General features: G+C 37.0%; 1 protein-coding gene across 15 annotated transcripts in view; it reads left to right on the top strand.

Moving 5' to 3' along the window:
• SENP7 (SUMO specific peptidase 7) overlaps positions 1-27,726 on the top strand; it is a 42,241-nt gene that overhangs the window by 11,361 nt on the left and 3,154 nt on the right. For 6 of the 15 annotated variants that reach the window (XM_088156225.1, XM_088156216.1, XM_088156230.1 and 3 more), the window contains 19 exons: positions 2,018-2,215; positions 3,779-3,976; positions 7,308-7,423; positions 8,174-8,343; positions 9,292-9,643; positions 10,182-10,339; positions 11,329-11,475; positions 12,896-12,929; positions 13,731-13,898; positions 16,168-16,430; positions 17,454-17,587; positions 18,292-18,408; positions 19,854-19,973; positions 22,496-22,588; positions 23,392-23,564; positions 24,007-24,059; positions 24,387-24,424; positions 24,652-24,720; positions 26,408-26,558. In XM_088156225.1, coding sequence (XP_088012351.1) covers positions 2,018-2,215; positions 3,779-3,976; positions 7,308-7,423; positions 8,174-8,343; positions 9,292-9,643; positions 10,182-10,339; positions 11,329-11,475; positions 12,896-12,929; positions 13,731-13,898; positions 16,168-16,430; positions 17,454-17,587; positions 18,292-18,408; positions 19,854-19,973; positions 22,496-22,588; positions 23,392-23,564; positions 24,007-24,059; positions 24,387-24,424; positions 24,652-24,720; positions 26,408-26,558 — 2,752 coding nt within the window. Of the gene's footprint in view, positions 1-2,017; positions 2,216-3,778; positions 3,977-4,004; positions 5,937-7,307; positions 7,424-8,173; positions 8,344-9,291; positions 9,644-10,181; positions 10,340-11,328; positions 11,476-12,895; positions 12,930-13,730; positions 13,899-16,167; positions 16,431-17,453; positions 17,588-18,291; positions 18,409-19,853; positions 19,974-22,495; positions 22,589-23,391; positions 23,565-24,006; positions 24,060-24,386; positions 24,425-24,651; positions 24,721-26,407; positions 26,559-27,726 lie in introns of those variants that run through there. The other 9 variants (XM_088156238.1, XM_088156255.1, XM_088156262.1 and 6 more) reach the window with 7 other exon arrangements.

Here is a 27,726-nt window from a genome sequence, read left to right as displayed (position 1 = left end):
AAGTTTGAAAGAGCAAAATAAAAGGATTACGTGAACATCTGCCCCGAGTTTGTTGTGTTTCACTAGCATGGCAGTTCCAGATCCTCTTTTAGGTTCAAGAGTGTCTGTCCTTCAGCAACAAAAGTTTCCATGCCATACCTGTATCTGCTACTAGGTACTGTGTAACCAGGCTGCTGAGCTTTGTGCAGCATTGTCGGTGGGACAATTACAGCTGCTTGCAGAGTTGTAAACCCACTGAGGAATAGCAGCCCTTTGCTTAAGATATGTTACTGTAGCATGCGTGTAACAGCTATGTGAGTGGTAAGGTTTTCTCCTAGCTATTAAAAAGAGACTTGCTCTACAGTGAGAACAATTGTGGGGGATTTTTTGTTACGCAAGACATGCAGTAGGAAAAAACCCAATTCTTGCTGCAGTAATCTTTAAAACCCAACAAATTAGCCTGAACTTCAGTGTCTTCATAGGACCAGCTCTTGGAAAACAAATTCAGTTTTCAGAGGATTCAAAATAAAGTAAATCCTGACAAATCTATGATCTATAATGCTTTTCAGCTTATAAATTCCATAAGCTGAAGTCCTGCCATTAGGTCACAACCACCTTATGCAGCACTACAGGCTGGGGAAAGAGGGGCTGGAAAGATGCCTGGTGGAAAAGGCCTTAGTGGTGCTGGTCAACAGCCAGTGAATGTGAGCCAGAGTGTGCCAAGGTGGCCAAGAAGGCCAGTGACACCTGGACTATGTCAGCAATAATGTGGCCAGCAGGACCAGGGCAATAATTGTCCCCCTGTACTTGGCACTGGTGAGGCCACACCTGGAGTGCTGTGTCCAGTTCTGGGCCTCTCCTTAGAAGATGGACATTGAGGTGTTGGAGTGAGTCCAGAGAAGTGCAGTGGAGCTGGTGAAGGATCTGGAAGATAATTCCTATGAGGAGCATAGGAACTGGGAACATGAGGGAACTGGGCCTGTTCTGTCTGGAGAAAAGAAGGCTGAAGGAAAACCTTAATGCTGTCTAGAACTACGTGAAAAGAGGTTGTGGCAAGGTAGGTGTTGGTCTCTTCTCTGAGACAGCCAGTGAGAGGACAAAGGGACGTGTACTCCAGTTGTGCTGGGGAGGTTCAGGTTGGATATCAGGAAAAAATTATTCACTGAAAGAGTGGTTAAGCACTGGAATAGCCTGCCCAGGGAGGTATAGTCACCATCCCTGAGTGTTCAAAAGCAAGTTGATATGGCACTTTGCAGTATGGTTTAGTAGGCATGGTGGTATTCAGCTGAAGACTTGTTGATCTTGGAGATCTTTTTCAACCCTTATGATTCTGTAAGAAAACTGTCCGAATTACTGGCCATAATGCAGAATTAATTCTTTGTATGAAGACTTCAGTACCAATCTAGCAGAACTACCAAAGTATAGATACTTCTTTAAAGAACTTCAGTGGGGCATTTTACTGATTTTGTAATTCATAATTCTAAGTAATTTCTTTAGTGAAATTAATTAGAAATAGTTGGAGCTGCAGAACTGGGAGATTTGTAATAACTTCTTTTTTCCCCAGCTAGATCATAATTAATCTGCTATATGGGAACAAATAATAATCGTGATTTTAAAATAAGAGGACACAAAATAAGTGCCTATTTTCATATCCTGCAAATGGTCCTGCAAAGTGTACACTTTCAGAACAGCTTATAAGGCCATAGAAACACCACTTCCAACATTTTGTGATAACAAAATGTGCCAAAATTTCCACTTCAGTGTTTCTGCATTGAAAGTTTACCTCTTCAAAATGGCATACGGTTATGTTAGTCATTCATGCCAGAAGAAGAAACCTTGAAAGGCTATCCTGATCAAAAGATGAGTTTCTGATTGCTCTTCTCCAAAGAGAACTGCTTTGTAAATTGCTAGGGCAGTGACCTTAATTCTATATGGTATGATGCAGAGACAGCAAAGTCATGGAATATCTTTGTTGAATTCATGTGACTTAAAAAGTTCTCAGCACCCTATTATTAATGTATTGTTATATGTATGGCAGGCAACCCAAAGTTATCTTGACGAATGTCTTGAGGACGAAAATAGGAAGAAAATACATGCAGGCGCAACATAAAACTGATGTTAATTTTTCTGATGCTGGCAAGCTGCTGTCAGATCAAGCACCCTCATCATCTGCTGCCAGTATAAAGATATGGCAAATTTTAAACCCTACTCTCCAAAGTCTTTTCCTGTATAAAAGGTATGTTGTCTTTGCCTCATGTCACTAAACAAAATAATTTTCTTTGCAGTTATTTCTTCATGAGAAAATGTTCTTTATTGTACTGCAGCTTCCTTGTTCATGAACTGTATTTTATCTCACTTCACTGAATTCACTTGTATCTGGTTCCTTTTGATAATCATTGAGAGAGATGGTGTCAGGCATGCTGTAGTGTTTTTTCTGATCAAATGGCCTCTAGATAGTCCTGTACTGTCAAGACCAATTAATTATAATTTAGCCACTGGATTCTCAAAATGTTCGGCTTTTTTATTATTATGAAAAGAATACACTTGAATTTAACTGCAGCCCTTTTCTCAGAGAAGATATCAGGGTGTATTTGCACTGTTACTGCTTTAGACTACTCATGAAAATAGGAAAACTGGCATAAATTATCAGAAGAAAAGCATATCAAGTCCAGTATCTTCTTTGCACCCTTGCAAGCAGTGGTCAACTGTAGATATTCAGGAAGAAGTATGGCTAGCGTGAATGCTTTGTTTTCTGTCTGAGATTCTGATGACAGATAGTTTAGGGGCTTCCTTTATTGGAGGTTACATCCAGTATACATGTTTTTCAGTATTAAAATTTTCCTCTTTAAATTGTATCTCTTAATTGTTTATCCCATGGGTCTCTGCAATTGTGTCTGGAAGGTAGTCTCCTATGAAAAGCAAATTTACATCTTGGAGCAAGAGGAGATCTGAGTGTCTCCAGACAGCTGGAGTGTGTTCTATGGATGAACACAGACAACAGGAGAATTTTGTAATCAATACTCAAAAGGCAGTGTTGCTCAAAACACATTCAAAAAGGCCATAGCCTTAAAACCTAATCCAAAACAAATTGCAATGGAAGTGGTAGAATTTAAATCCCAGTCTGAGAAAGGAAGTGGATATGGGCTGTACAGCAAGCTGGCTGCTGTGACATTGTATGAAGTAAGCTAAGTTGCTCTTACACATCATGTGTGTGTTCAAGTGGGAGTTGCATCTTTATATTTCTGCTTGGCTTATTTTTGATGACTGTCTGTTTTAACACCTGGGATATTTTTCTGGGTCTTGCTATAATGTAGCCACTTCATAGTTGAAGAGTGGAATAAAATCTAATGCTGCTTTTTGTGTACCTGCTACTTTTCTGCCTGTTCATTAAGTGCTTCAGAAAATTTGCTCTGTTTTACTGGAGGCTTCTTGTTCATAGGAAAATCAAGATTGTTCCAGAGTTCTGAGAAATGTGTACAGATACTGCATGAAAGCTGTTTAGAGAGAAATATTTACCAGTTTTTAAACAATACTGTACGATATGTTAGAGGCAATGCAGTGTGCGTAGTATCTGGCCAAGGTAAAATTACATGGCTAGTTTTTCTTACCTTGGTCTTACTTTCTGTTTATCTGCTCTCCTTGTTTTTGAAGTTTCTTAATGAGATTTTTTTTTTGCCTCTAAGGGACTAAAAATATTGATGTTTAATTATCAAGACTCTAGGATACATGATTTTAACAAGAAGTTTGTTTCTCTAGATTTCAGTGCAGTACTTATGATTTGCTGTTATATGTATGGCAGGCAACCCAAAGTTGTCTTGACGAACATCCTGAGTACGAAAATTGGAAGAAAGTACATAGACAGCCATGTAATAACTGATGCAAATTTACCTGCTGCTGACAAATTGCAATCGGGCCAACTACCCTCATCAGCTGTTGCCAGCCTACAGACATGTCAAATATTAAGTTCTCCTCATGAAAATTCTTTTCTTTCTGAAAGGTATGTTACTCACTGCTGATTTTGCCAGTCTTCCTGAAATGACTCAACTTCACAATGGAAAAGGATTTCCCTGAAACAGCTTTTGTTCTACTCTTTTCTTGAATCAGGAGATCAGTTTCCTGAGTGCAAATTAACATGCTTCTCCACTGAGCCATTTTAACATTACATTTGTTTAGGGTTGCTGGACCTGGTGTTAAAAGGCTGCTTTTCTTTCTTAGGAGGAGTTCCTGTTTACAGTGCATCACTGTTTTGATTTGGGAAGAAACACAAGTAATTCAAACTCATCTAAGTTGGTTTTGTGTCCAGAACCAGAGTCTTGCTTTCCTGATGGTGTTAAAGTGTTCTAGCATGATTTAAAAGAACTTCTTTTGCAAAATATCTCCAAATTCCTCTCTGTGATAATTAATTTCTTTTCACATTAACCCACTGGGGGTCTCAGTATTCCTAACAGGGTGGCTTTGGTTAAGGGTTGTGTGTCCTCTTACCACTTAACCTCTACTTTTCATCTTTTCTTCCTATATTTAGGTTGACTGAGCATCACAGTAATGTTTGACATATAAAACTAGCAGAAATCAGATATTAGAATTAAATAATATCTGTTTTGGTCTAAGGTGGCAGTTGCATTCAAAGTAAGCTGTCTCCTTTTGTCTGTTATGTCTAAATCTTTGCTCAACAGCAAATTTTCCACAGGAAAAAATAGCAGGAAATTCTGAGGAAGAGAGTAGAAAGATGAAGAAGAGAAGAATGATGTGGGGGATTTTTTTGAAGGCAGGAGTAAATAACAGTTCCCAGGTTACAACTGAGAAAAGTCAGTCATTCCTCATTCTGATACATCAGCATCTTAGAGAACTGAAATTAATAGCAATTATTTTTTTTTCCTATTGGGTCACCCATTGCTGCTTAAATTAACCTGAAAAAGCTTCAATTTAAATGAGATTTCGAGAGAACAGTTTATTAGGCTGTCTCATTTCAAAGTATCATACTTGCTGCTAATAATTTTCTGTAACTTAAGGCTGGCTGAAGTGTGGGGTATTTGGATTGGTATGAGTTTAGGTTTTTGGGGGCTTTTTGGTTTTGTTTTATTGCAAAATAAGACTAATTTTTTAGTGTCTGATTTTTTTCACTTTGTAAAGTTTTGGATGATGGGAAGTAGTGGATATATAGACAGGAAAACATGAACTCTTGTATTTAATGCTTTAAATCTGGGTATACATCTTGTGTATTTTTTCTGGCTCATATCTGGAGCACAATATTACAGATTAAGCATAATAATGGTTTGAGCTAGTAATTTTTTTGTAGTTGTGAACTCAATTTGCTTTATATTTGGAGTGGCTCATTGTTTGAATGATAAATATTCTGTACCTGTTGCATGGTTTTCTAACTTCTAGTGTAAAAGGCTTGTTTCTCAGGAACCAACATTAGGATGATTTTTCACCCTTCCCCAGTGATTAGCACTTTACTGCAATTTGTAATAGATACCAGATTGGAAATGGAGAATTTAGGAGTTATTTCAACAAAGTCATGGCTTGATCCTGGTCACGTGTCTGTAAGTAAAGTCAGTGCATTATATACACTTGGCACTGATTCTTCTGGGGTCTCTTCTTTGGAGGAGAATAATAAAAGCTCCCTCTTTGTAAGTGTTATGCATATATATGCACAGGATCATACAGAGTCTTTTGTACCGTCAGAGTAGCTAGAACGTGTGCTTTATATTGCTGAAAATTGTGCTAGTCTTGTACTATGGAAATTTCATGTCAAGTCAAAGAATTACATGTTATCAGAACTGAGTGGTAATAAATTAACTTATCTCTACCAGCTAGAACTTAGTGCCAGCTCTCTCTTTCCATTCTTGCTCTTTGTATTACAGATTTGGTGGATTTTTGTTGCTTTACTGCAACCCAATGTGAAATTCATTTATTTAAGTGAGCACTGACCTGTCAGTGTAACTAATGAATTTGAGGTAGGTTTTAAGTGTAAAGAAACTTTGTTTACAGTATTTGTTTCTCATGGTTGTTAAGAACACTTTACAGTATCTATTGCCATAACTTCATAGGCGATACATATATCTATTATAGGGTGCATTTTAAACCGAATTATCAGCTAAGCTGGAATTGAAAATAAAATGTGCAGAATTTATATATGAAGCAAATATATTTAGGAAAATCTATTAGCTGAAACAGCCCTATTCAGGTGATTTGTGCTGTTAAATATCCTGAATTGTGATGTTGGTGTAAAGCAAATGCTGAAAAACACTTGGTGGTTTTGTATGGTCCCTTAAGACGGTCAAATCTATACAGCTGCTAGGCATACAAATATTTTAGTTGAGAGAGAAGTGTGCATTTCAAAATTTAAGTTTTCTGTAGTGACCTGCCTAGTCTATGGAAGATTGTCTTGTTCTATATACAGAAGGAACAATAGCACTTACTGGAAACTGCTTCTAGATGTGTTCTAATTCATGATTCTTTGTGAATGGAAAGATAATCAATAATTTTTTCACAGTGTTCATCACTGTAGTGTTGGAGCACTCCAGAAATCTTTGTCTGTACTGAATTCCCAAAGAGCACTGATACTCCAGTTTACAGGCAGGTCACTAAAGAGTAGTCATCTGTTCCAAAAGTGTTCAACAGTTTTGGTGTCTATTTAGAGATGTCAAGAAATTTTTTTGCCATGGTGGGTGTGGATTTTTAGGAGTTGAAGCTTGGCTGTTAGTGATATCAGGCATTGTGATAATCACTTAGCTCTTCAAAAATTTGAGACCACAACATTCTGAGTAGAGCACATTATGAAATGATGAGCACAAAATCCATTTGGATTAAGTATTGTAATCCTTTTCTTTTTGTTTTTCTATGTCACATCCCTCTCCACCACCTTTAAAGTCACTGTTTCAGGCCCTTTTGAGCAGGAATTTCTAGTTCAAATAATTTCACATTTCGGGGTCTTACTCAAAGCATTCTATCAGCAGTTCTGAATCAAAGTTAAAAATATATTACATTTCCACCATATTCATTACAAACGCAAGGATAGTCAACTGACTGTTCTCTTTTTTCCTTATGTTTTCTTGTTTCAGTCATTCCTTACAGCCAAATAATGTCTTAGTGTTTGATCTCAAGCATGCCATATGTCTCATACTGTGATTTTTAGAAGCATCTGTTTCATTAATAATGTTGGAGTATCTGTGTATTTCCACGACTGAACTGAATTAATTTGGCGAGGCCCACATGTTTATGGGAGAGGCAGAAGTTTGAAGTCTGGCCAGCTCTTATTTCTGTTGGGATTTTTATTCAGTATTATTTCAAAATTAAAGATAAGTCATAAGTAATATTATTTACAGGTCTGAACATTGCCTGAGAAAGACAGATGATAAACTGTGTAAATTGACCAAGGCTTCTAAGGAACTAGAAAAAACTAATGCTGTCACTTTTAGAAGACGAGAGCTGCAGAAGAAAGGTTTGTAGTGAGCAGTCATCTGGCAGTGAAGTATGAACTTTGGAGAGTATTGAAATATTTTCCTTTTTTCCTCTAGTGTTGTGAGGAGAGCACAGAAATAAATTGAGATGTTGCACACAGTGCATGTGTTTCCTCAGAATGCAATTTATTTTTTACTGATACAGTAAAAATATATCAAATGCCTAGTTTTAAATAGGAATAAAACTAAGGCTGAATCAAATCTGTGGAAGAAAAATGAGACTGAGTGCAGCCTCACTGCACTGTTATAATCTTGATTTTCTAAAAATTCTTACAATAAAAAGTGTAAACCATTAAGAAAGCAGGGTTCACAAATCATTTGAGCAAAAATATTCATGCTAGACAATTTTTGCTTTCACTGCTGAAGAATAATTACCTCTGTGCACACTTTCCAGGGATAATGTGCCTGGAGAGTGTATGCTGGTTACTAATATTTGCAGATTACAACAGGAAATTGAGACTATTGTATTTGGCAGAAGATAAAGAGACTGTGGAGTATAAAGTGCTAATTCTCGTTTGGAAAAGAGCTATGAATTTGGTTATACCCTTGACTAATTTTGCGGAAAAAATAATAATTTTAGGGACTATGTTTTGGCAGCCACAAACAATTAAAAAATAACTTATTGTGGAGGATACTTGCTTCCATGCATTTTTATATAAGACAAACAATATGAAGAAATATAAAGGTTTTTAAGGGTAATATGTTAAATTACTTTTTTTTTCATGACACAGAAAACAAGCACTGTGGTGAACTGGAGAAGAGGAGCAGACACATGAACAGCACTACTCTTAGTCAGAAGAAATCAGGCTCTTTTGATTCCGAGAAAAGGAAAAGAAGATATAGTGGCCATATTTCTGATGATTGTAATGCACACATTCCACAAAAGTTACTTGCATTCTCTGTAAGTTGCACTTAATTTTAGCACACATTCACACACACTTCATTAGCAGCAGTAGCAACATCCCAAATGAAAGGATTATGCTAATACATAGGATTTATTATACTATGTATTACCAAGTATTACCTATTGAGGGGAAGTAGTTTAGTGTTGCATCACAAGGAGTGAACAAACGTTTTTCTGTCCATATATCACAATGTGCTTATTGTAGCAGAAAGGTTATGAAAGATCAATGACTTTTTCCTTCAGACAGGAGCATAGATTCAAACAGGTTTGAAAATAAGGCATCTAGCTACTTAAGTGGAACTTCTTTCACAGATGATCTAGAATTAGGGACTAATTAGGGGCTTTAGCAGCAAAACTGCAAAGTATACTTGAGGTTATTTAAATCTTGCGGATATCATCTTTTTGCTTCCCTCTTAGTCTATTGTACTTTTCCCTGAAGCTTTCTTCTTACCCATCATCAGGATTTGGAAAAAACCCAACAAATAAGACTGAAGGAATCAGTCAAGTACCAAGTGTGATTTATATTTAAGCATTTGAATATAAACAATAAAGGAATCTCTGTAGACTTCTGATTTAAATCCTACAGAGACAGGCAGTTACCAAACCTGTTAAACCCAGTTGACTAAGCCATACTTTTGAAAAGTAAAGAACAGCACTGATTATTATGTCTGACACTGACAGAACTGCTAAAAATCAGAAATGGTTCCTTGTTAATTTTCAATAGGGGTCATTGTAGCCTTTTAAAAGTTGTTCCTCATGCTTTATGTAATCATAGTCTTTGGAATATGAAGAGGGAGAAATTATCCTGAATTGAGCATTAAATGTCACTGTACTAAGCTATAGATATTTTTTCTAGCACACAGGTAATACCAGTGATTGCTGATCTGAACAGTCGAGAAATGTCAAGTAATAAACTTACATCCTGTCTCTGATTCCTATTTCTAGGAAAAGCAAAGTTTGAGTTCAACTCAGTCTTCTAGCTGCAGAATATGTTGTGAGGATGGACAGGATCACAGATCTAATCCTATTCTGGTGCCAGACTCGCCAGCAGAGAGAGACTTTGAAAACACTTCCACCCACAACCACTTAAGCCCTGCTCAAAGCCACACAGAGGATTCCGCCTCAGAGTCTCCTTCCAGAAATTTGTCAAAGAAACAGCTTTCTGCTGCCAGTGAAGATGTGATTTCACCACAAGTTAGTATGATCAGGAAATTAAAGATGGACAAATCAGAGTACCTGAGCAATCTGCGGAACAGAATCTGCAGGGGTAATCAGCAACTTGTTTCCATTGACCCAAGTATGTACTGTGTCTGTGCTGATGCAATTACTGGTGCTACACTTAGGTACTAGGAGAACTCGAACATACCTGGCTAGTTGAGACATAGGGAACAAAAGATTGAAGACAGCCATCCTGTTGTTTGTAATGCATTTTGCACGTTAGAGAATAGTGCCTAGTGTCAGGATGTACCTGAGAAATAGGTTAGACAGCAAGATTCTCAAATTCCAATCCTTTTTTTCAGCTGATTTTGTGGCTGTAGAAAAACTGAGCTTTTACTTTTTAATGATGCTAAAACTGACAAAAAATTCTTTGAAGCAGCTGTGCTGTGTCCTGTTTCATTTAATAGCCAAATAATTGTGAGGATCTGGTATAAAAGGTGTTCGTACAGATGCAGAGCAGCGTTTGTTGCATTAAATTGCACACACGCAGATCTTGACTGGTCTGAGCAGTGTACCTTGATATCATATACCAGAAGACAGAGTTCTTGTCTGAAACCCACAAGGAATGAAATATTCTCAGGTCTGTAATTTGTAGTGTATGTGTACTTCTTTTTTAGTTATCCTTTCCAGTGATGATGAAGATGGACCTTCTGAACTAGAATGCACAGAGCTGATGCACGATAATATCACTGAAAATAAAGAAACACACCCGCAGTCTGACTTCTGTTTCTCAGCCAAGCAATTAGAAGACAAAATGAAAAGTCACACAGAACAGGTAGTCCAGTTTTTGGCCTATGTATTGTTATGCCAAGTCTTTAATTTATTTCTGTAATGCTTGTTATAGAAAATGATAGTTTATTATGGTCCCAGCCACAAGCAGAAACTGCAGTAATTTATTACTAGAATACTAATAATTAGTATTACTAGAATTCTAGTATTACTAGAATTACAAATAATTTATTATTAGAATACTGGATAGTTTTCAGAGAGTATCTCTGGTTCTGAAGCTTGGGTGTTCTTGCTACAATGTATTTCCTATTTTGACAATATACATTTGGAAATACTTAATATCAGAAAGTAGAAAGATCAAATAGTAACCTGAGTTAGAAACAGACATGATGGAGATACATTTCTGGAAAAATTTGTTTCCACGTGCTGTTTTTTGTTGATCATAGTTGCTTTTTATCATCCAATCTTCTGTTGCAATTCAGTGGTTTCAGTTCAAGGATCTTCGTTGACAGCAGACAGAGCTAAGGTGAAGTTCCCTTTCCTGTCGGGCTAGCTGTAGAACTTGAATCTAAAAGTAGCCATAAAGATGTTTGCCCCGTTTTGGACTTGATTAACCTTTGGGTGCTTGCTTTGACCTGGATGTGGGTTATCTCTGTAATCCTGAAACAAATCAGAAGAGTCATTGCTGCCTCTTCTCACAGGTGAATCAATTCAATCATAAGCATTGATTTAGATCCTGAAGCTTTGCTATGAAAAGAAGGGTATTATTTTGTTGCTCTGTTGTTTGAGTTTTTACTAATTTAGAACCAAGTCAAGAGCATAGATTGTGTCTTGGTAATGGAAGTGTAGCAAGGTACTCTTACACCCTTAAGGACATTGTCAGTAATGGATGTAACTCAGAAGTTTTGAATATGAATTTTCTGTGTGGAAGCTGGCTTTGGGAGTCATTTCTTACAAATGTGAAGAAAAAAGTATTCCTCAGGTTACAGGAGGGGTGTATATAATAAGTCCTGTAGTAAATACACTTTTTTCCAGTTTTTAACAGAGTCAGTTGAAGATAAATGTCCTCTCAGCTTACCTTCTGGAAGCACACCTAGAAAGCAGGCAAACCTAGCATTGGATGTTGAATTTGATAGGCTACACATTGGGAAATTTAAGTGTTTATCAACAGGTCCTGCTAGGGTAAGTTGTTCTTTTATGCTATTTCGTGAATATTTTAAAATTAAAATTCTGATTAAGGGAAGTCAGTGATACTTAGTGCAGAAGCACAGAGTTCTTATTATTGTTGTGTTAAATTCCTCTGGCTAAACAATGGAGTGTATGGTCCATTGCCTTGTGCATTTGGATTGCTGTGAGTAGAAAAGCTGTGATTTTCTGTGGCCATTGTTTTCATGTATAAAGGTTCTGTATAAATGCTGTACTGGAACACAAGTCATACTGAGGAAGTTTGAAGGAATTGCAACAGAAAACAACGGCCATATTAATGGTCAGTTAGTGTCACTTAAAATAAAGACCAATTACTTCTCTCAGAAATACTAATTGTGTTCTGATAAAGTAGTTCATAATGCTCAGAGTTCAGATATATACTATGCTCTTGCCTTTTAAACAGAAAATTGCTTGCTTTGTGGCTTCAGAGAGCATAAAAACAATACTAAAAGCTTTAGTGTGTAGACAGTGTGCTACTCACAGGGTATAGAAACATAAGTGAAGATGTTTTTTAAATGGAGCACCAGCTCCAGGAGTTTCAACAGGTCTTTGACCAGGTTAATTCTGTATATTGCAGCTGTAAAGGAGATGTTGGAACCTTTATATCTTCTTCTACCTTCAGTAAGACATTTTGAAATCTTGGATTGTAATAATAATTTCAGTTTTCATAAAATAGCAGTCAAAAAAGCATTTCATGGAAATTTCCTAAATTAGTAGGCAAAAATAATTTGAAGGATGACTTGAAATAGTTTTAGAATCAATGCTGTTAGATGTAAAGTAGGAGTTTCCTTGGCAAACACAACTTTGTGCCTACTGTGGTGCCACAGGGGAAACCTTTGTTAATATATGAACCTTTTGTCAAAGTGACAATAAAGCATTTTTTGTTTAGCAAAATCTCTTTAACATAACAGCAGTGCAAGTGGAATCTTTAAAGGCCTTTAATTCAAAGATTAATGTAAAGTGATACCAGTATAAAGTTGAACTTATTTCTATCATGTCCTTACTTCAAGCAGTGCATCTGACAGCTTCTCACGGGTTGCTTTAACTCCTTCTGTCCCAAGTGTTCATCTTTGCCCTTCTTTTTAAGGAGCCTACAGGCAATTTTGTAATTTTGTGATTATTTCTCAGTGCTTTGCATCTCTGAAAGTTACTTGCTGTTGTTTAGGTTCTGCAGTGACTTTAGGAATGTTTTTAGGTGTTATAAGCAATATAAATTCTCAAACTAAGTGTATTTGACTTGAGCTTAATAGTGTTTTAGAAACTGAATGATTCTATTATATTATTTTCAGTTTATTTCACTATAAGGAAAAATGTGCAGATTTTTAGAAATCCATATAGTGTTTTAATCAATTTGTAAAATGCGAACTAATTTATATTTTTGAAAATCTTTTTTCAGTTCACAAAGAAAAATATTGTGATCCCACTTCAGGGTAAGATAATTTTCTTTTCTTTAGCCTTTTCTTAATTGTATCTTTAAAGTTTTGCATTAAAACACCAAGTATGTATTTCTGTTACGAATAATTTATTATCTTTCACAAAGATATTACATAGTTTTTAATTCTTTGTTTTTCAGTAAGTAAGTGTTGGGGTCTATAGTGTAAACATTAACAACTTAGCATCATCTTGTACTTCTAAGGTGAATTTGTAGTTTTGATGGCTTGCTTCCCATATTCCTGCATATTTTAGGTGTTGAACTATTGTAGATAATACTATGCATGTTTTTGAGGTGAAACATTGGACTTTTCAAATCAGCATTTTAGATTCTTCGGTTTACAAAAATGTATGCATAGACTAAAGCTAAGAGGAATATAACTGTAGATTTCCATTCAGCTGATTTTCCAAGATGATGTGTGGTAGGAAAAGGTTTATGAGCAGTTCTAAGTTGAGTTGACTGAAAGCAAATAGGAGTTAATGATTTGCAGTATTCTTTTTTCCATATTTTTAGCATATTTACTGTGGTTATTTTGAGGAAAAAACTACTTTTTCAGGGAGAATTCTGCAATCAGGTGTTTAGATTTTTGTGTTACAATTTAGCAACTTTGTTTTATGCAGTTTCATATAACTGACTTAAATATTGAATTCTCAGTATTTTTTGCAATGCAAGGAATAGAGTCTGGAAGTATTGTGTTAATACACTCTGGTCATACTTCTCAGCATGTAATTACTGTAACATGTATGACTATCTGTGGCTGTTAAGAGCATGGGTTTTTTTTGAATTCTGTTTTCTACAGTGTCTCTTAAGAACATTCAGCTGACAGTGGATACACTGGATCTGAGAAGATTTGGCTGGTGGAAAAGTGATGGTGGCTGTTCTTCAACAATTATTTTTCTTTGGTTTTCTGTGGATTATGTAGAAAAGATTGAAACCCAGATGGGAAAGTTAGTTACCAGCAAGCCATGTGAGTCATTGTTTCCCTTAAGTGCAGTGAAGTGGTCGTGTCAGTAAAGTGCTTGTTTTACAGCTGTGTTTTTTGAATGCAGCAGAAAGCCTATAGCATTTTAAAGATCACAGAATCAGAAAATATGCTGAGTTGGAAGAATCATCAAGTCCAACTCCTGGCCCTGCACACCACCATCCCCAAGAATCATACCATATACCTGACAGCATTGTCTAAATGCTCCTTGAACTTTTTCAGGCTGGTGCTGTGACCACTTCCCAGGGAAGCCTGTTCCAGTGCCCGCCACCTTCTGAGTGAAGAACATTTTCCTAATATCCAAATAACCCTCCCCTGACTCAGCTTCAGGCCATTCCCTCGGGTCCTGTCACTGGTAACCACAGAGAAGAGATCAGTGCCTGCTCCTCCTCTTCCTCTCATGAGGAAGTTGTAACTGCAATGAAGTCTCCCCTCAGTCTCTTCTCTAGACTGAACAAGCCAAGTGATCTCAGCAGCTTCTTGTATGACTTACCCTTAAGGCCTGTCACCATCTTTGTGGCTCTGCTCTGCATGCTCTCTAATAGCTTAATGTCACTTTTATATTGTGGTGCCCAAAATTGCACACATGTACTCAAGGTGAGGCTGTATCAGTTGATAAGTTGATTAATTCTGCATTTCTAGGATGCTTCACTGTACTTTTATTTGAAAGAAAAAATGCTGATATAATGTGATTCAAAAGTACTCCATATTTAATAAAAATACTTAAAACAATTTAATTGTAGTCTCTGTCAGAAGGCCTTCTGAAACTAGACTTGTGTACAAAGCATCTCTCCATTTAAAATATGTGGATGTTTTAAATACTCTCATCTCTTGAGTATTGTATATGCTAAACAAAAGGCTGGGCAAGTAAATATTGAGTTTTTTGGCAAGACTGCAGTGAGCCATTGCGTTATTATTGAAGAATATTTCCACTAAAAGCCAAATGGGCTGTTTAGTCTTAGGGTATTTTGGACTCATTGTATTTGGTTTTTTAGCATGAAGCCCTGTAAAAAAAGGTATAACTTTGGCTCACATATTCAGAGTGGCACAATCATACAAGGTTTTTACGTAAGTAAAATCATTGCAAATAGCATCTATGAAAAAGATGGCAGCATTGTCTGTGTGGCGTTTAATGGTATGTATTCCCTAGACAGTCACCACTGGTATGAAGAAAAATTATAAGTAATGGCAGCTTTATGTAAGGAGTACAAGTAGTTTGAAGCAAAATACTGAATGAAGTTTTAGCAGAGAGCTACCTTGAGTTCATGCAAGTTTATTGAAATTACTGGTACCTTCTGTACACAGTTCCTAGTGAAACGAGTGGAATGTGAGTACGAAGATGCAAGGCATCTTTTAGTATTAGGTTTATTTGCATATGTTACATTGTTATTGGAGAAATAATCAGGAGTTTGTATTAAATTTCTATGTTGGACTGTTTAAGCCCTTTAATTTTACACAGTAATGTGAATGTTGTGACATGTTTTTAGAGACTTGTTGAAATAATCAGTGGAGGTTTTATGGATTGTGAAAATTATTATTAGGATTCTGCTCTGCTGCCTCAGTGTGTTAATATTAGAGGAAAATATATTGTGGTGGATCTGACAGCCTGAGAGGGTTCAGAGGAGTTTCTCAGCCAGGAGAATTAGAAAGAGCTTTAAGAACAAGACAAGGATATGCTGTGCTGGTCCATGCTCATGGCATGGCCAGACAAGTGCACTGACCAGCAAAGTATTTAAATGTGACTGGTCCTTCTTATGCCCTTTACCCTCTCTTTGCCCATACTTCTTCTTACCTGAATGTCTGTCTTTGCTGCCTTTAGGTCTTTCCTTAAACAACCTATATTAAGTCCTGTGCAATCCCAAAATACTCTTTCCCTGCATCTCGTCATGTGTGCTGTACACCTCAGCAGCAACCCCCTTTCAGTCCAAAAAGTGCTCTGGCATTGACTTAGCTTGATGGGTTTTGGGTCTGGACCTTTGGGTTGAGACTCTCCTAGGACAGCCCTGGGAAGGGCCCTGATTGTGTCTGTTCCTCAGTCCGTAATTTGGGTTCCTACCTGCCATTTTTATGTGCTCCTCTGGGCCTGTGAAAGTGTGACTTCTGTGGGCTGGTGGCCCATGTGATGAACCTGGCAGGGTACTGTTTGGGCTTCTCCTCCTGCCATTGTCTCCCTAAGTTCCTTTTGTGGGTGTTTAGACAAGTTTCTGTCACATAATCTAATAGTTAATATTATCCATTCTCTCTTTTTTTTCAGCCAAATCCAATGAATTTGTATTTTTTGAACTGTCTCAACCACTCACAGAATGGGAAGAAGACAGACTGACTGAACTGATTACCGGTGTCAGCAAGAGGAACAGAGCACCAGATCTTGCTGAGTTTTTGTCTTTGAAACAAGCATTACCTTTGTTTAAGGATCTTTCTCCTGAAGAAAGCTCTTTCATGAGTTGTAACAAGCATCTACTAAAGCAATACATGCCAAGAGACAATACCTCAGATGCTCATGAGCCTTTAATTCAGGTTAGTGGATAGCTGTTGCTTCATTGTCACCACTGGTTGGCATTCACACATTTGAGTACGTTTTAGGTCAGCCTTCTTTCTTCATGACTGGCTTTTTTTGAGCAATGAATTATTATTCCAAAATTTGCAGTCAGGTAGATTGTGCCCACAGAGGGATAGCCTCTAGACCTTATCAGTAAGTGACAAGTACCAATGCTTTAGATGAATTCATAGTTGTGTAAATTTAGAAACACAGGGGTGTTCTGCCCTGGTGGTATCTCTAGGCCTGCAAGCAGGTAGTTCATCAAGCAGTGAGTAATAGAACCATTTTTTTAGTTGAGCTGGAAATGCAGCAGAGGAGGAGCTGTGTAGATGGCCCTCCAGACACCTTTAGATGTACTTGTGGGGTTGCCACAGCTTGAAAATGCTGAATTATTCCTCAGACTGCTGAGGAGATGAGTCTGTGCAAGTTAATGTGTTGTCTTGGCTTAATCTCCTGAGTAAATGTTTAAACACAACCCCACATCACTGTCACACAGAAATTACATATCTTTGTCCCCACCAGTAAAAAGCCAAGAGACGGCAGATCAATCTGGTCCATCAAATTGGGGAAGGAAAACTTTGAAAGGAAGCCAGGCAGCTCAAATATGTATTGTTTTTAGGCAAATTGTTCAAGGACTAGATTTCCAAACCTTCCAAGAATATACAGCTCCTGGTAAGACAGTCTGATACTGAAGAGTCTCCACTCTTTCATGTTTCTTCTCCAAAATAATTTCTGGTTCGCTTGGCTGAATAATGCTTGAATAGTTCAAGAGAGATTATGAACTAAGATCTGTAATTTAAAAAAAAATATTCATAACTTTTTACTTGTCTAAGCAATGTCACATTTGCCCAAATACCTAAGTTTATACTTTGGATCTCCAGCAAGAACCCTCTTCAGTGGTGCTGGGTACTCCTGTGGATTTTAGACTTGGCTTTTGTGTGTTGTGTTTTATGTATCAAGCTGTATAAAGCTTTTTACAATTGTTTGTGTTTTTCCGGTAGGAATCAAAGCTAAAGGTGATCAGGCCCAGTTATGCCCTTGCAAATAAGCAGAATAGTGGCTGCTATTCTATCTATTTGTCCTCTGCACTGAATAAAGAATGGAAAGAAGTAAGAGAAATGGGAGCAGTTACAAAGTAAGTGTATTTCATAAAAATGAGAAAAGGAAAATATAAGGAATTGAATAAACTAATTACTGGAATAAAAGCCCTCACCTGCCATTTTCTCATTGATTTGAAAGTGTTGTATGAAAGTCACTCTTCAAATCTAAAATATCAGCAAATATCAGTGTAATTACCTGTTAAAAGAAAATACGGATGTGTTATAGGATGACAGTCTCAGAAATTAGAGCAAATCTGGTCTATGATGACTAGGTCATATCATGAGTGCATCAGTAGGGAGCGTGGGGATCTCATGGGTTCTGTCAGTATCCATTTAAGGCTATCTTAGCAAAACTTACTAACTTAAGCTAACTTTTTATAAAATCTGAACAATGTTATCTTTTACTGTTCTGTCACGTTCAATCTTATTATAACCATTTGTCCTCTGGTATTTCTTCACATTTTCTATAGTAATTTTTCAAATACTTTGATCAAAAATAGAAACACAGTATGAAGGCAAAAATTAGTCTGCTTTTCAAAAGTTTTTATTAAAGATTCAAGGTGCATTGGGGTGCTATTTCTTTTGTAACACCTAAATGTTGGAGGAGGGAATGGTAAAGCTTTGAGAACTACTGTTTTTCACAGGTTTTCTAGAAAATCTTCTACATATAAGACAACCATACTCAGAGCATTGCTGCGTAAAACAGTTTGTCACTGCTATGACATGGTTTGTTTTCTAGTTTAATTGTTTATCCACCCCCACCTGCAAAAGGAGGACTGGGAGTCACAAGAGAAGACCTAGAGTGCTTAGAATATGGAGAGTTTCTCAATGATGTCATCATTGATTTCTATCTTAAGTAAGTAATTTCAGCCCTTCTTGTACTCTTCTCACTCTCTAGGGCATGACTTGAATGTTACTACAAGTGTTGGTTGCTAAATACAATAATTTCAGAAGTAACAATGTGATGGATTGGATGTTGACTTTTTAAAAAGCTTTTTTGTGTTCTTAGCAGTTTTATTTGTTTTATTTTCATTGGTTTTGTCTCTCTGAAGGGCTGTGATAAAATCCAGACAGAATAACTGGAGGAAAAATACTTATTGCTGACCTTACAGAACAGAAAGTGTTAAGTAGGCAGTTAAAAAAAGTGCAAGTTCTGCAGTAGTATTTTATTTACTAAGTTTGCACGAAGTGGAGCATCCTCTGCTATTCTGTGCAATTTCAGGTATTCTGATGCAGATCAGCAGAAAGGAACACAGCTGATACATCTTGAGGAAGTTGTGCTTGGCTTAGCTACTCCAAGCCATTGTGCTGAAGTTGTTTGTGAAAGCAATTTTTCAAGAGCTGGCCTTGTGGCCACCAGTCCCTGAAGCTGTGGTTTATTTTCACTCTGACTTAGACCTAAGAAGAGTTAGAAGCTTGTCAGCAGGAATTGCATTTTATTTGGCGTCCAGATGGGCGCAAGAACTGTGAGCAATAGGAAGACTTGTCTAGAGGATAAGGAGTATGTAATAGTGTTTCAAATGGGTTTTACAGCAAAGCCCCTTGTATTTTCTCTAAACTAGAACTAAATAATGCATCATGGTCCTCTGTATAGCTGTAGCTTCTCAATAGAAAATGAAGATTTAAATAAAAGAACTTAATGCAATTGTTGTAGGAATTCCTCTGCTTTTAAAATTTGTTAAGACTTCCCACATTCTCAGTTTTCATTTTGTTCCAAGCAATGTCATATGACTCTGTTGCCCAATTCATTAGGTGAAGCTGGAGGCACATCGTGTAGGATAACAGCAATTATGAGAGCTTTGGCCTTCTAGAGTGACAAAATAAACACTGAAACTGATGTTCATAATAAAATTATCAGCAGTAATAAAAGGTACTTAGCTTTCACATGCATAACCTGCAAAGTGAAATGGACAATTTAACTGACCTGTTCCATGATTTTTGATTATGTACAAGTATAGCATTCCATAGGTTTATACTTCGTCAGGTTTTCAAGTCTCTCTTAATTGTGAAGGCTAGGTACCTAACTTTCAAAATAAAATCAGAAGCTTGAATACTGGAGAAAAAATCAGGGACAAAAAATAACTTCATTCTTAGTAGGTATTTGGCTGTTACATAGTCTGATGGTGTGCACCCATGTGAATAGTTAAAATAGAAAAGTTTGGTGTGATTAGTGGCTGTGAAGGCAACTGATACTAAGCATAATCTGAGTATGATAAGTCATTAGAATAACTGCCCTTTTTTTAAACAGTGACAGTACTTTCTAGAAAAAGAATATAATAACTTTGTTTTTTTCTTTGATAGATATCTGTTCTTGGAGAAGGCACCAAAGCATGTTGCTGACCGTACCCACATTTTCAGCAGTTTCTTCTACAAGTGCCTGACCAGGACAGAAAAAAACTCTGAGGGGGATGTCAAAGTTTCGTAAGTTCATTTTAGATGCCATTATGACCAGAAACAATCTATCTGCTGGTGCCACTTGGAAGTTCTGGACATCATCTACTAACCAGCACATAAAATAGTTTTTGGTATTTTCCACAGGATTAATGATTAAATACTGTAACTCACTATTTAAGCATACTGGTGTTTTTCCTTAAAGTCAATGTGATTCATGCTGAATATGAATGAAAATGTTGTCACCTTTCTCCAACTTTAGCTGAATATTTACTTCAGACAATTATTTATTTGAAATTTTTAGCATAAATGCACAGTTTTGCAAGACATGCATCATTTTAAGAAATTATGCTACTAATAGTATTTTTATATTGACTGCGTATTTCATTTTACATATTGGTAAAAAATTATTGACCAAAGTTTCAGTAAGAAAATTTTATTGTACACCAAGCTTACACATTTGTTTTTTAACACATGAGCTCACTGAACTGGAGAGTTTCCCAAAAAGATGTCATTAGCAGCCCAGGAACCCTGTATCACATTGTGTTTCCTGCTAACTGTCTAAAGGGTAGAAGCATTCTTAACTCACTTTCAGTTTCTTCTGGACACTGATATTTGAGAGCAAGGCCACCAGCATTCATTCTGTTTTCACAGAGTCACAGAATCTATTAGGTTGGAAAAGACCTCTAAGATCATCGAGTCCAGCAATTATTACCCAGCACTACCAAGTCCTCCACTAAACCATGACCCCAAATGCCACATCTACATGTCTTTTGAATACCCCCAGGCCTGGTGACTTGGCCAATTCCATGGGCAGCCTGTCCCAGTCCTTAGAAAACTTCTTGGTGAAGAAATTTTCTTAATAGCCAATCTAAACCTTCCCTGGCACAACTTGAGCCCATTGACTCTTGTCCTGTTGTTTGTTACCTGGGAGAAAGAATGATACCCACCTCACTAAAACCATCCAGCTTGTTACAAAGATCAGTAAGCATCATCATTCAGCTTATTGAAGGCTTTTTTGTTTCTCTCTGAAGTGAGTTTTTTTTCTTTTGTTATCCATGAAGTCCCCAGATTTTTCATTCTACTGGCAAACAAGGCCATCTGAGGTGTGTATACCATTTTGTTTAGGTGACAGTCACTGTGGGACTGTGTTGAAGGGAAGAAAAGTGACACTTCTGTAATAGTCTCAAAGATGTCTTGAAAATTCGTGTAACTGTGTTTGAAAGAACATCTTCTATGATTTTACTGTCTTCTGACTTTGAATGTTCTGAGGTGAAGACAAAATTATCCCTGATAAGAATGCTGTTGTGCCTGGATCAGATTCCTTTTTCAAGGCTGGGCTGTCCATAATCTAGAGGAATAGGAATGGCACTCTTAATTTACCATATTTCAAGGACTGTGGGTTTTCTGGATTAGGAGATAGCTTTGGAGGTTCTGGTTTTGTGTTTGGGCCTAGATACTCACCTGGTGACTGCAGATGGCTTGGGTTGTTAGTTTGTTTCAGTGGGGTGGTTTTTTTGGGTAAATGGGTAGTGAAAATCCTGGCTCTGTACTGTTGTAAATGAAATGAATCTCAACAGATGTAGCTACTTAAAGACACTTTTCTTCATTTTGCTCACACATCTTTCAGGCACTGGATTGAGAAAGTTGCTTTTATGGGTATTTTCCCAGGTTATAAACAAGCCTTCTCCTTTGAAGTTCTCAATGCTTCTACAGTCATGTAGCAGAGGAAGTTTGCAGCAAGTCTTCACTTCTGTTCCATGCAGAGTCTTATACCAGCCTGGTTTTCCACTCCTTACTCATTTTCTCCAGTTCCTGCTACTCTGAACTTGTGCTTCTTAATCAAAGATGAGGATGGAATCACAATGATAATAAGGATGTCCACTGAATAGAGTGAATTTTGCTTTCATATTGGAGCAAAGTTCTGTGAAATGTTGGTTTCTATTTCAGCTTATGCAAACTAGGCTGAAAATCTAAACTTAAATACCTTCTCAGTTTTCTCTTGTTCTCCTGGTATTGTCCTCATGCTTTATCTATAGAGCTGGAAATGAAATTTGGTTCAGCATTTAAATCTCAGGATGGCATGCCCTCTTGGAGGGCATGTGTTTCCCCTCTGTGTTTGCTATAGGTGTGCTACATGACCCTGTGCAAAGCATTTAGCTTTTTTCTTTTCGAAAGATACGGTTGTTTTAAAGTGGTATTGTGAAGCTTAATTCATGGATGTTTTAAATTATTATAGATCTGTATTTACACTGACTGGTGTTTAGATGATGTTTTTGCATTTAGTGCAGTAAATAATAATTGCAAGAAATCCATTCAAATCTATGGATGATTGTGGGATTTTTTTCAAGATGAGCTTAAAATGGTTCAGAAATGGCTCGTTAGTGACGAGGGCTCAATGGTGTGCTGATTTATTTTTAATCTGTCTAGGAAATTTCTAGAGTAAATTAAAAACCCAGAGGGACTGGGGAGATGTGGGAGTACTAATCCCTATGCCTTACTCTAACTAAAAGGAGTAAAACTAAACAACAATTGTCGTTATTTTTTTTCAGAGCAGCACAGAGAAGACACAGAAGAGTAAGAACATGGACTCGCCATATAAATATCTTCAATAAAGATTATATCTTTGTGCCTGTGAATGAGGAGTAAGTCCATGTTTTCAACACTTTCTGATATTTTAAGATTTCAGTGCATGTTGTGGTAAAAACTTACGGAAAGTTTAAAAAAAGTTAAAGTTGGATCATTGCCTGTGATAGATTTTGAACAAGTAACACATGTGGAATGAGTAATTTTTGAAAACTGTTCAAAAGATAAAATGTTTATTCAGCTGTCAACGTTGTACCTTTGGTTTTTATTTTGCTGAAAATTACCGTTAGGTATTTTTCAGAATGATTTGTGTGTCATTATGATGACTCCTGTGTACTTCAGTAATATTTCTGTAAAGAAATCACAGCAACTCATAATGTCAATAGATAAAAGTAGAATTTTTATAATATGTGCCTTGGCCTGGCTAAATAATTGACCTGTATATGGAAACTCCTGTAAAACGGAATAGTCATTGAAAGGTACATAATGTAAAACAGCTGTGGAAAGATGTCAGCTATATTCAAAACTGGGATCATCATCACTGATTATTAGTATTTTTTTATTTTGGAATTTAGTTGAAGTGTGGAATGGGTATTCAAACACCGATAAATTGCTGTGGTGGGCTTTTTGGGGTTTTTAAAGGAATTGATACTTACTTTTGCTGTTATGCCACAATGCAAAGTAAAAAGTGAAGGAGAGGATTAGTATGAGATGCTATGAAGAGAGCATGGCAACAATGGTTGTGTGTCACAGAACACTTGTCCATTAGTTCTAAATATTATAAAAGTTTCTCATAGCCTTTTCAGAACCAAATGTTACAGAGTTTTGATATTTTTTCCTCCCTCTCCTCACTGCTGGGCAGGTCTCATTGGTACATTGCAGTTATCTGTTTTCCTTGGTTAGAAGAAGCTGTGTATGAGGAGTGTCCCTGTCAGAATTCATTATCTCACCGGCCTCAGCAGTCTTCACTTGAGCCAGAGAGTGACAAAACTAGAGCTGGTTCAGTGCTATTCAAGGATGAAGAAGAGATGGATGGTAACAGAAGTTTATTCTCTAAAGGAATGTAATCTAGGAGAAAGTTATGTCAAGCCATAAACAGTTCTAAGTGTCTTAATCATTGAAGCAAGGACATTATGGGAAAGATAATTTCTAAAACTTCCAGACTGATATAGGATGTTTTTGTATACCCATGCATAGTTAGGACTGCAAGTTCTCTGCAACTCTGGAAAACACTAGAAGAGACATGGAAAAATCAGGGATGATTGGAAAATTGTTTGGTTTCAGTAAGAATTTTATCAGGAGGGAAGACCTTTGGTAACTCTGCTATTTCAGGATTCAGAAGGGAATGTTAAAAATTGGTTTATAAATTAGTTCCTTACTTTCATATTTTGAATAATAATCATGAACATGAAAATAAAAATACTTTTCTTAGGTATTATTTTCTTAACTGTTTTTTTCATTTGTCCTTTTGTGCTAGGTGACAATGAAATAGCTGCTTCTGCTTCAGTTCTGCATTCAGCTATTTCTAAAGTAAGTGCCTTTTTGTATTGACAGAGAAAACAAATTATTGAATTTCTGAAGACTGTGAGATTTGACCAAGGGATTTTGCATCATCTTTTTTGCGGTAGTTATTGATGTTTGCATGGCTTGCAGCATGTGCAAGGCTTTTTGAATTAGCACTGTCCTCCTTTGCTTACCTATAGGCTCTGCTATGATTTCACCTGTAATTAAAATTGATTTGTTTCTACCTTTCTGAAATGAGAGCTTCTCTAACTACTTTTAAGTTTATGAAGATCTTGGAGTTTATAATTGATATTAGTTCTTAAAGATTTATTTTTATCTTTTCTTTTGTCTCAGATCTCCCTAAGTAATTCCAAAAAGCAGATTTGTAAAAGGTATGTTTCTGTTTTCTCTCTAATATTGTGTCATTAAATTATGAAATTCTGTAGTAATTTGAGTATTGTCATAAAACCACAACTGTAAGTACTTGTCCATTTTTGCCACATTGGTAAAAATATTCAATTACTGATACTCTTGGGTAGGTTTTATGCAAACAAAATACTTCATTCAGTATTGGTGATGGAAGACTGCAGTGACTTGTTTCTGTTTTTGTTGTGTACAGGCCTTGTATACTCATCTTAGATTCCTTGAAAGCATGTTCTGTGCAGAAAACAGTTCAGGTTTTGAGAGAGTAAGTAACTACAATTTCTATCTTTTAGCAATAGACGCTGCTGGTCATATTTCTGTATACAAAATGCTTTTGTGTAGAGAGGTGTATATTTCTAATGCTAAAGGAAAATCCATGAGGAGTCATGACTAAGGAAATTGTAATTATAATACAGAGGCCTCCATGAAAAATCTGTCTATGTTCTGCAAGCCACATATTATGTAAAAACTGTAAAGCAGACTGTAAAGTGGAGAAAAAAGAAAAAATAGAGTTTTTTGCTGGTGTTGTTTTGGGGGATGTGGGTAGGATTTATCCCATCTAGTGTAGTAACTAAAGATATTAGTGTTAAATCCACTCCTATATGCAAAAATGCAGAAAGTAGACTGAAGCTGTCTAAAAGCTTGATATGTCAGTAGAGTTATAGTGGAATGCTATTTGTTTTGAAAAGTGTAAAAATATATTCAATTTTGTATAAGTATATAAGTATTGGAAGAATGTAATAAAAGCTTTCAGTACTTTTATGCATTCCTAAAACTTTAATGTCTATCAACAACTTTCTAAAAAATTGTTAAATATCTGAAGCTAAATGCAATTGTTCTTTCTGTTCTCTTTGCTATTCCATTCACTGAAAGGTACAAAAATTGGTAAAGTACCTTCTTGTAAAAGTATATTCTTCAAAATGCTATGTAAAGTTTAGATGAGATTTAGAAATGTTTGTGAAACCATCTTTTCCCTAAATAGAGAGGCCTCCCTGCCATGTGTCTTGGAATGAAGAATGAAATAGCAATTTCTATTTATTTATTTATTTATTGATAAAAACTCTGTGGGATGTATTATTTTAGTGTGCTATTCTTGGAGCTACTCCTGGGGTTGAAATTCCAGAGTGTGGCTTCTTGGAGTCAGAAAACAAGTGGAGACCTATGGAGTTGTGAGATAAAGGAAGCTTGGGAAGCAGACTTCTTATTCCTTCAGTTTCCAGTCTACACCCTGGAAGCAGAAGTTTAAGGAAACTGATGAAGGGATTCTATGACACCTTCTTTTCCCTGAGTTGATTTTTGTTGTGTTTTGGGCAGTGGTCAGGCTCAAACAAATGAATTAGAAAGTCTACAGTCATAGGTTCTTGCAGTGCCTTAGGAGTGTGCTTCACTGAAATATCTTCATCTTTGAATTGTTTCATATTTCGTGGCTTTTCACAGTTGCCATTTTGCCCAAAAGCTATTTTAAGTGTTCTGTATGTATTTTTATTCTCATGACTGCAAGGACTTGGGGCTTTTAGAAATCAAATACAAGGTCTGACTTAATGCATATCTTTATTATCTTAATTCAGATTTTAAACAGCACTGTTGGCCTCTTAGAATTAACCCAGGAAAAATGTGTGATAGGCAATAAAATTATTCCTTTAGTTAAGGTGTAGAAATATCCTGGTATCCTAAAAGTTTGTAGAAACTTTCCACGAGTAGCTGATTTTAAATGACATCATGCATATTTGTTTTGCATATCGCCTGTTATGTGGTAGAAATGCCTCTGAGTGCAATAGAATATTGGGTAGTGGAATAGTAAATTAATTTCTTTGGTAAATTCTGTGAAATAATTTGTCTAGAGCAATTTTAGCTTTTTGGCCAGCTTTGGAACAATGTTGAGTAGTGTACCAAAAGGCATTGAGCTTGAGAGTTATTTCTCAGTTATGTCAACTGTTGACTTTCTTTTGTAGGTACCTTGAAGTGGAATGGGAAGCTAAACGAAAAACACATCGGGAATTCAGTAAATCAACAATGATTGACCTATGTCCCAGAGTGCCTAAACAAGATAACAGCAGTGATTGTGGGGTCTATTTGCTGCAGTATGTGGAAAGCTTCTTCCAGGTACAAATGCAAACTTACCTTCCCCTTTCCCCAAAATTATCTTAAACCACAAAAACCCATTTTCTGAGCAAAATAGCCACAAGAAAGCTGTTGAAAGTGTCAAAGTCATTTGAGAAAGAGGAGAAGAAACCCTTTCTTAAGTAATGGCAGGGGCCTTTCCATCTGGTTTGTCATATGTGTCTAGTCTCAAATGTTTGATCTTGTAGTTTATCGTTGCTTTTATATTGACACATGCAGTATCCCTGATTATTTGCGTGTATTTAGAGCCTATTAGTGTAGGCATTCCTGCCTACAGATGTTACAGAAGTTTCTTTGCATCTTTTCTTGCAGTATCTAAAATTTTGTCAGCTTGTGCATTGGTCTTTGAGTGGGTCTGCAGGCAGCAGCTGCTGCAGAAAGAGGGAGAAGGGAAATTGTTAAAAGGGAACGTTTAGAGCTAAGGGAGCCTCTCTTTCTGTTTTACCACATACCTTTAAATATCTGCAAATCCTGGATTTCAGGCACTGTCTGCTAGGGTGTCCTCAAGTCTTCCTCCCCCTGGTCAGCAGCACACTGCCTTTTGCTCTGGACTTTGAATGGCGTTGCTTGTTTGAGGCTTGATGCATGTGGTTTGCATTCTCTGAGGTTCCTGTTCATGAAAAGCCTTGTGTGAGAGCTTGGGCAGTGGACAGGCTTTTCTGCTGCAGGGCAACAGATTGCTATTTCCAAACCACCTGCCCACAGGTACACCCACTGGGGGAGAGTGGGTAGATTGGAGCTCTGTGTGCAGTTGCAGGCTGTGATCTTGTCCAGGTCATGGGAATGTTTTTGGATAAATCGTGTATCCAGCAAGAGTGCTGTGGATGGATACAGGCTGTTTGGAAAGCACAGACACGGGATACAAGGGGGTAGAATTGTCCTTCATGTGAGTCAGCTGGAATGCATCTATGAATCTATGCCTGTGGCTGGGTGAGGAGCCATCTGAGAGGTTCTGGGCAGTGACTAAAGAGCAGTGTACCATGGGTGACATAGCAGTGGGCATCTGCTGTTGGCCACCTGACCAATAAGAACAAGTGCATGAGGTCCCTTTGGTCAGGTAAAAGCAGCCTCACATTCACAGACCCCAGACTCTTTGGGCGACTTTAACCTGACAGCTTCCTGGAGAGTTTCTGGCCTGAGTGACAGGTGA

The sequence above is a fragment of the Sturnus vulgaris genome, chromosome 2 (genome assembly GCF_052056855.1).
Source record: "Sturnus vulgaris isolate bStuVul1 chromosome 2, bStuVul1.hap1, whole genome shotgun sequence".
NCBI classification, from domain to species: domain Eukaryota; kingdom Metazoa; phylum Chordata; class Aves; order Passeriformes; family Sturnidae; genus Sturnus; species Sturnus vulgaris.
Note: the sequence above shows the minus strand (reverse complement) of the source record. Positions and strands in the feature narration are given on the sequence as shown.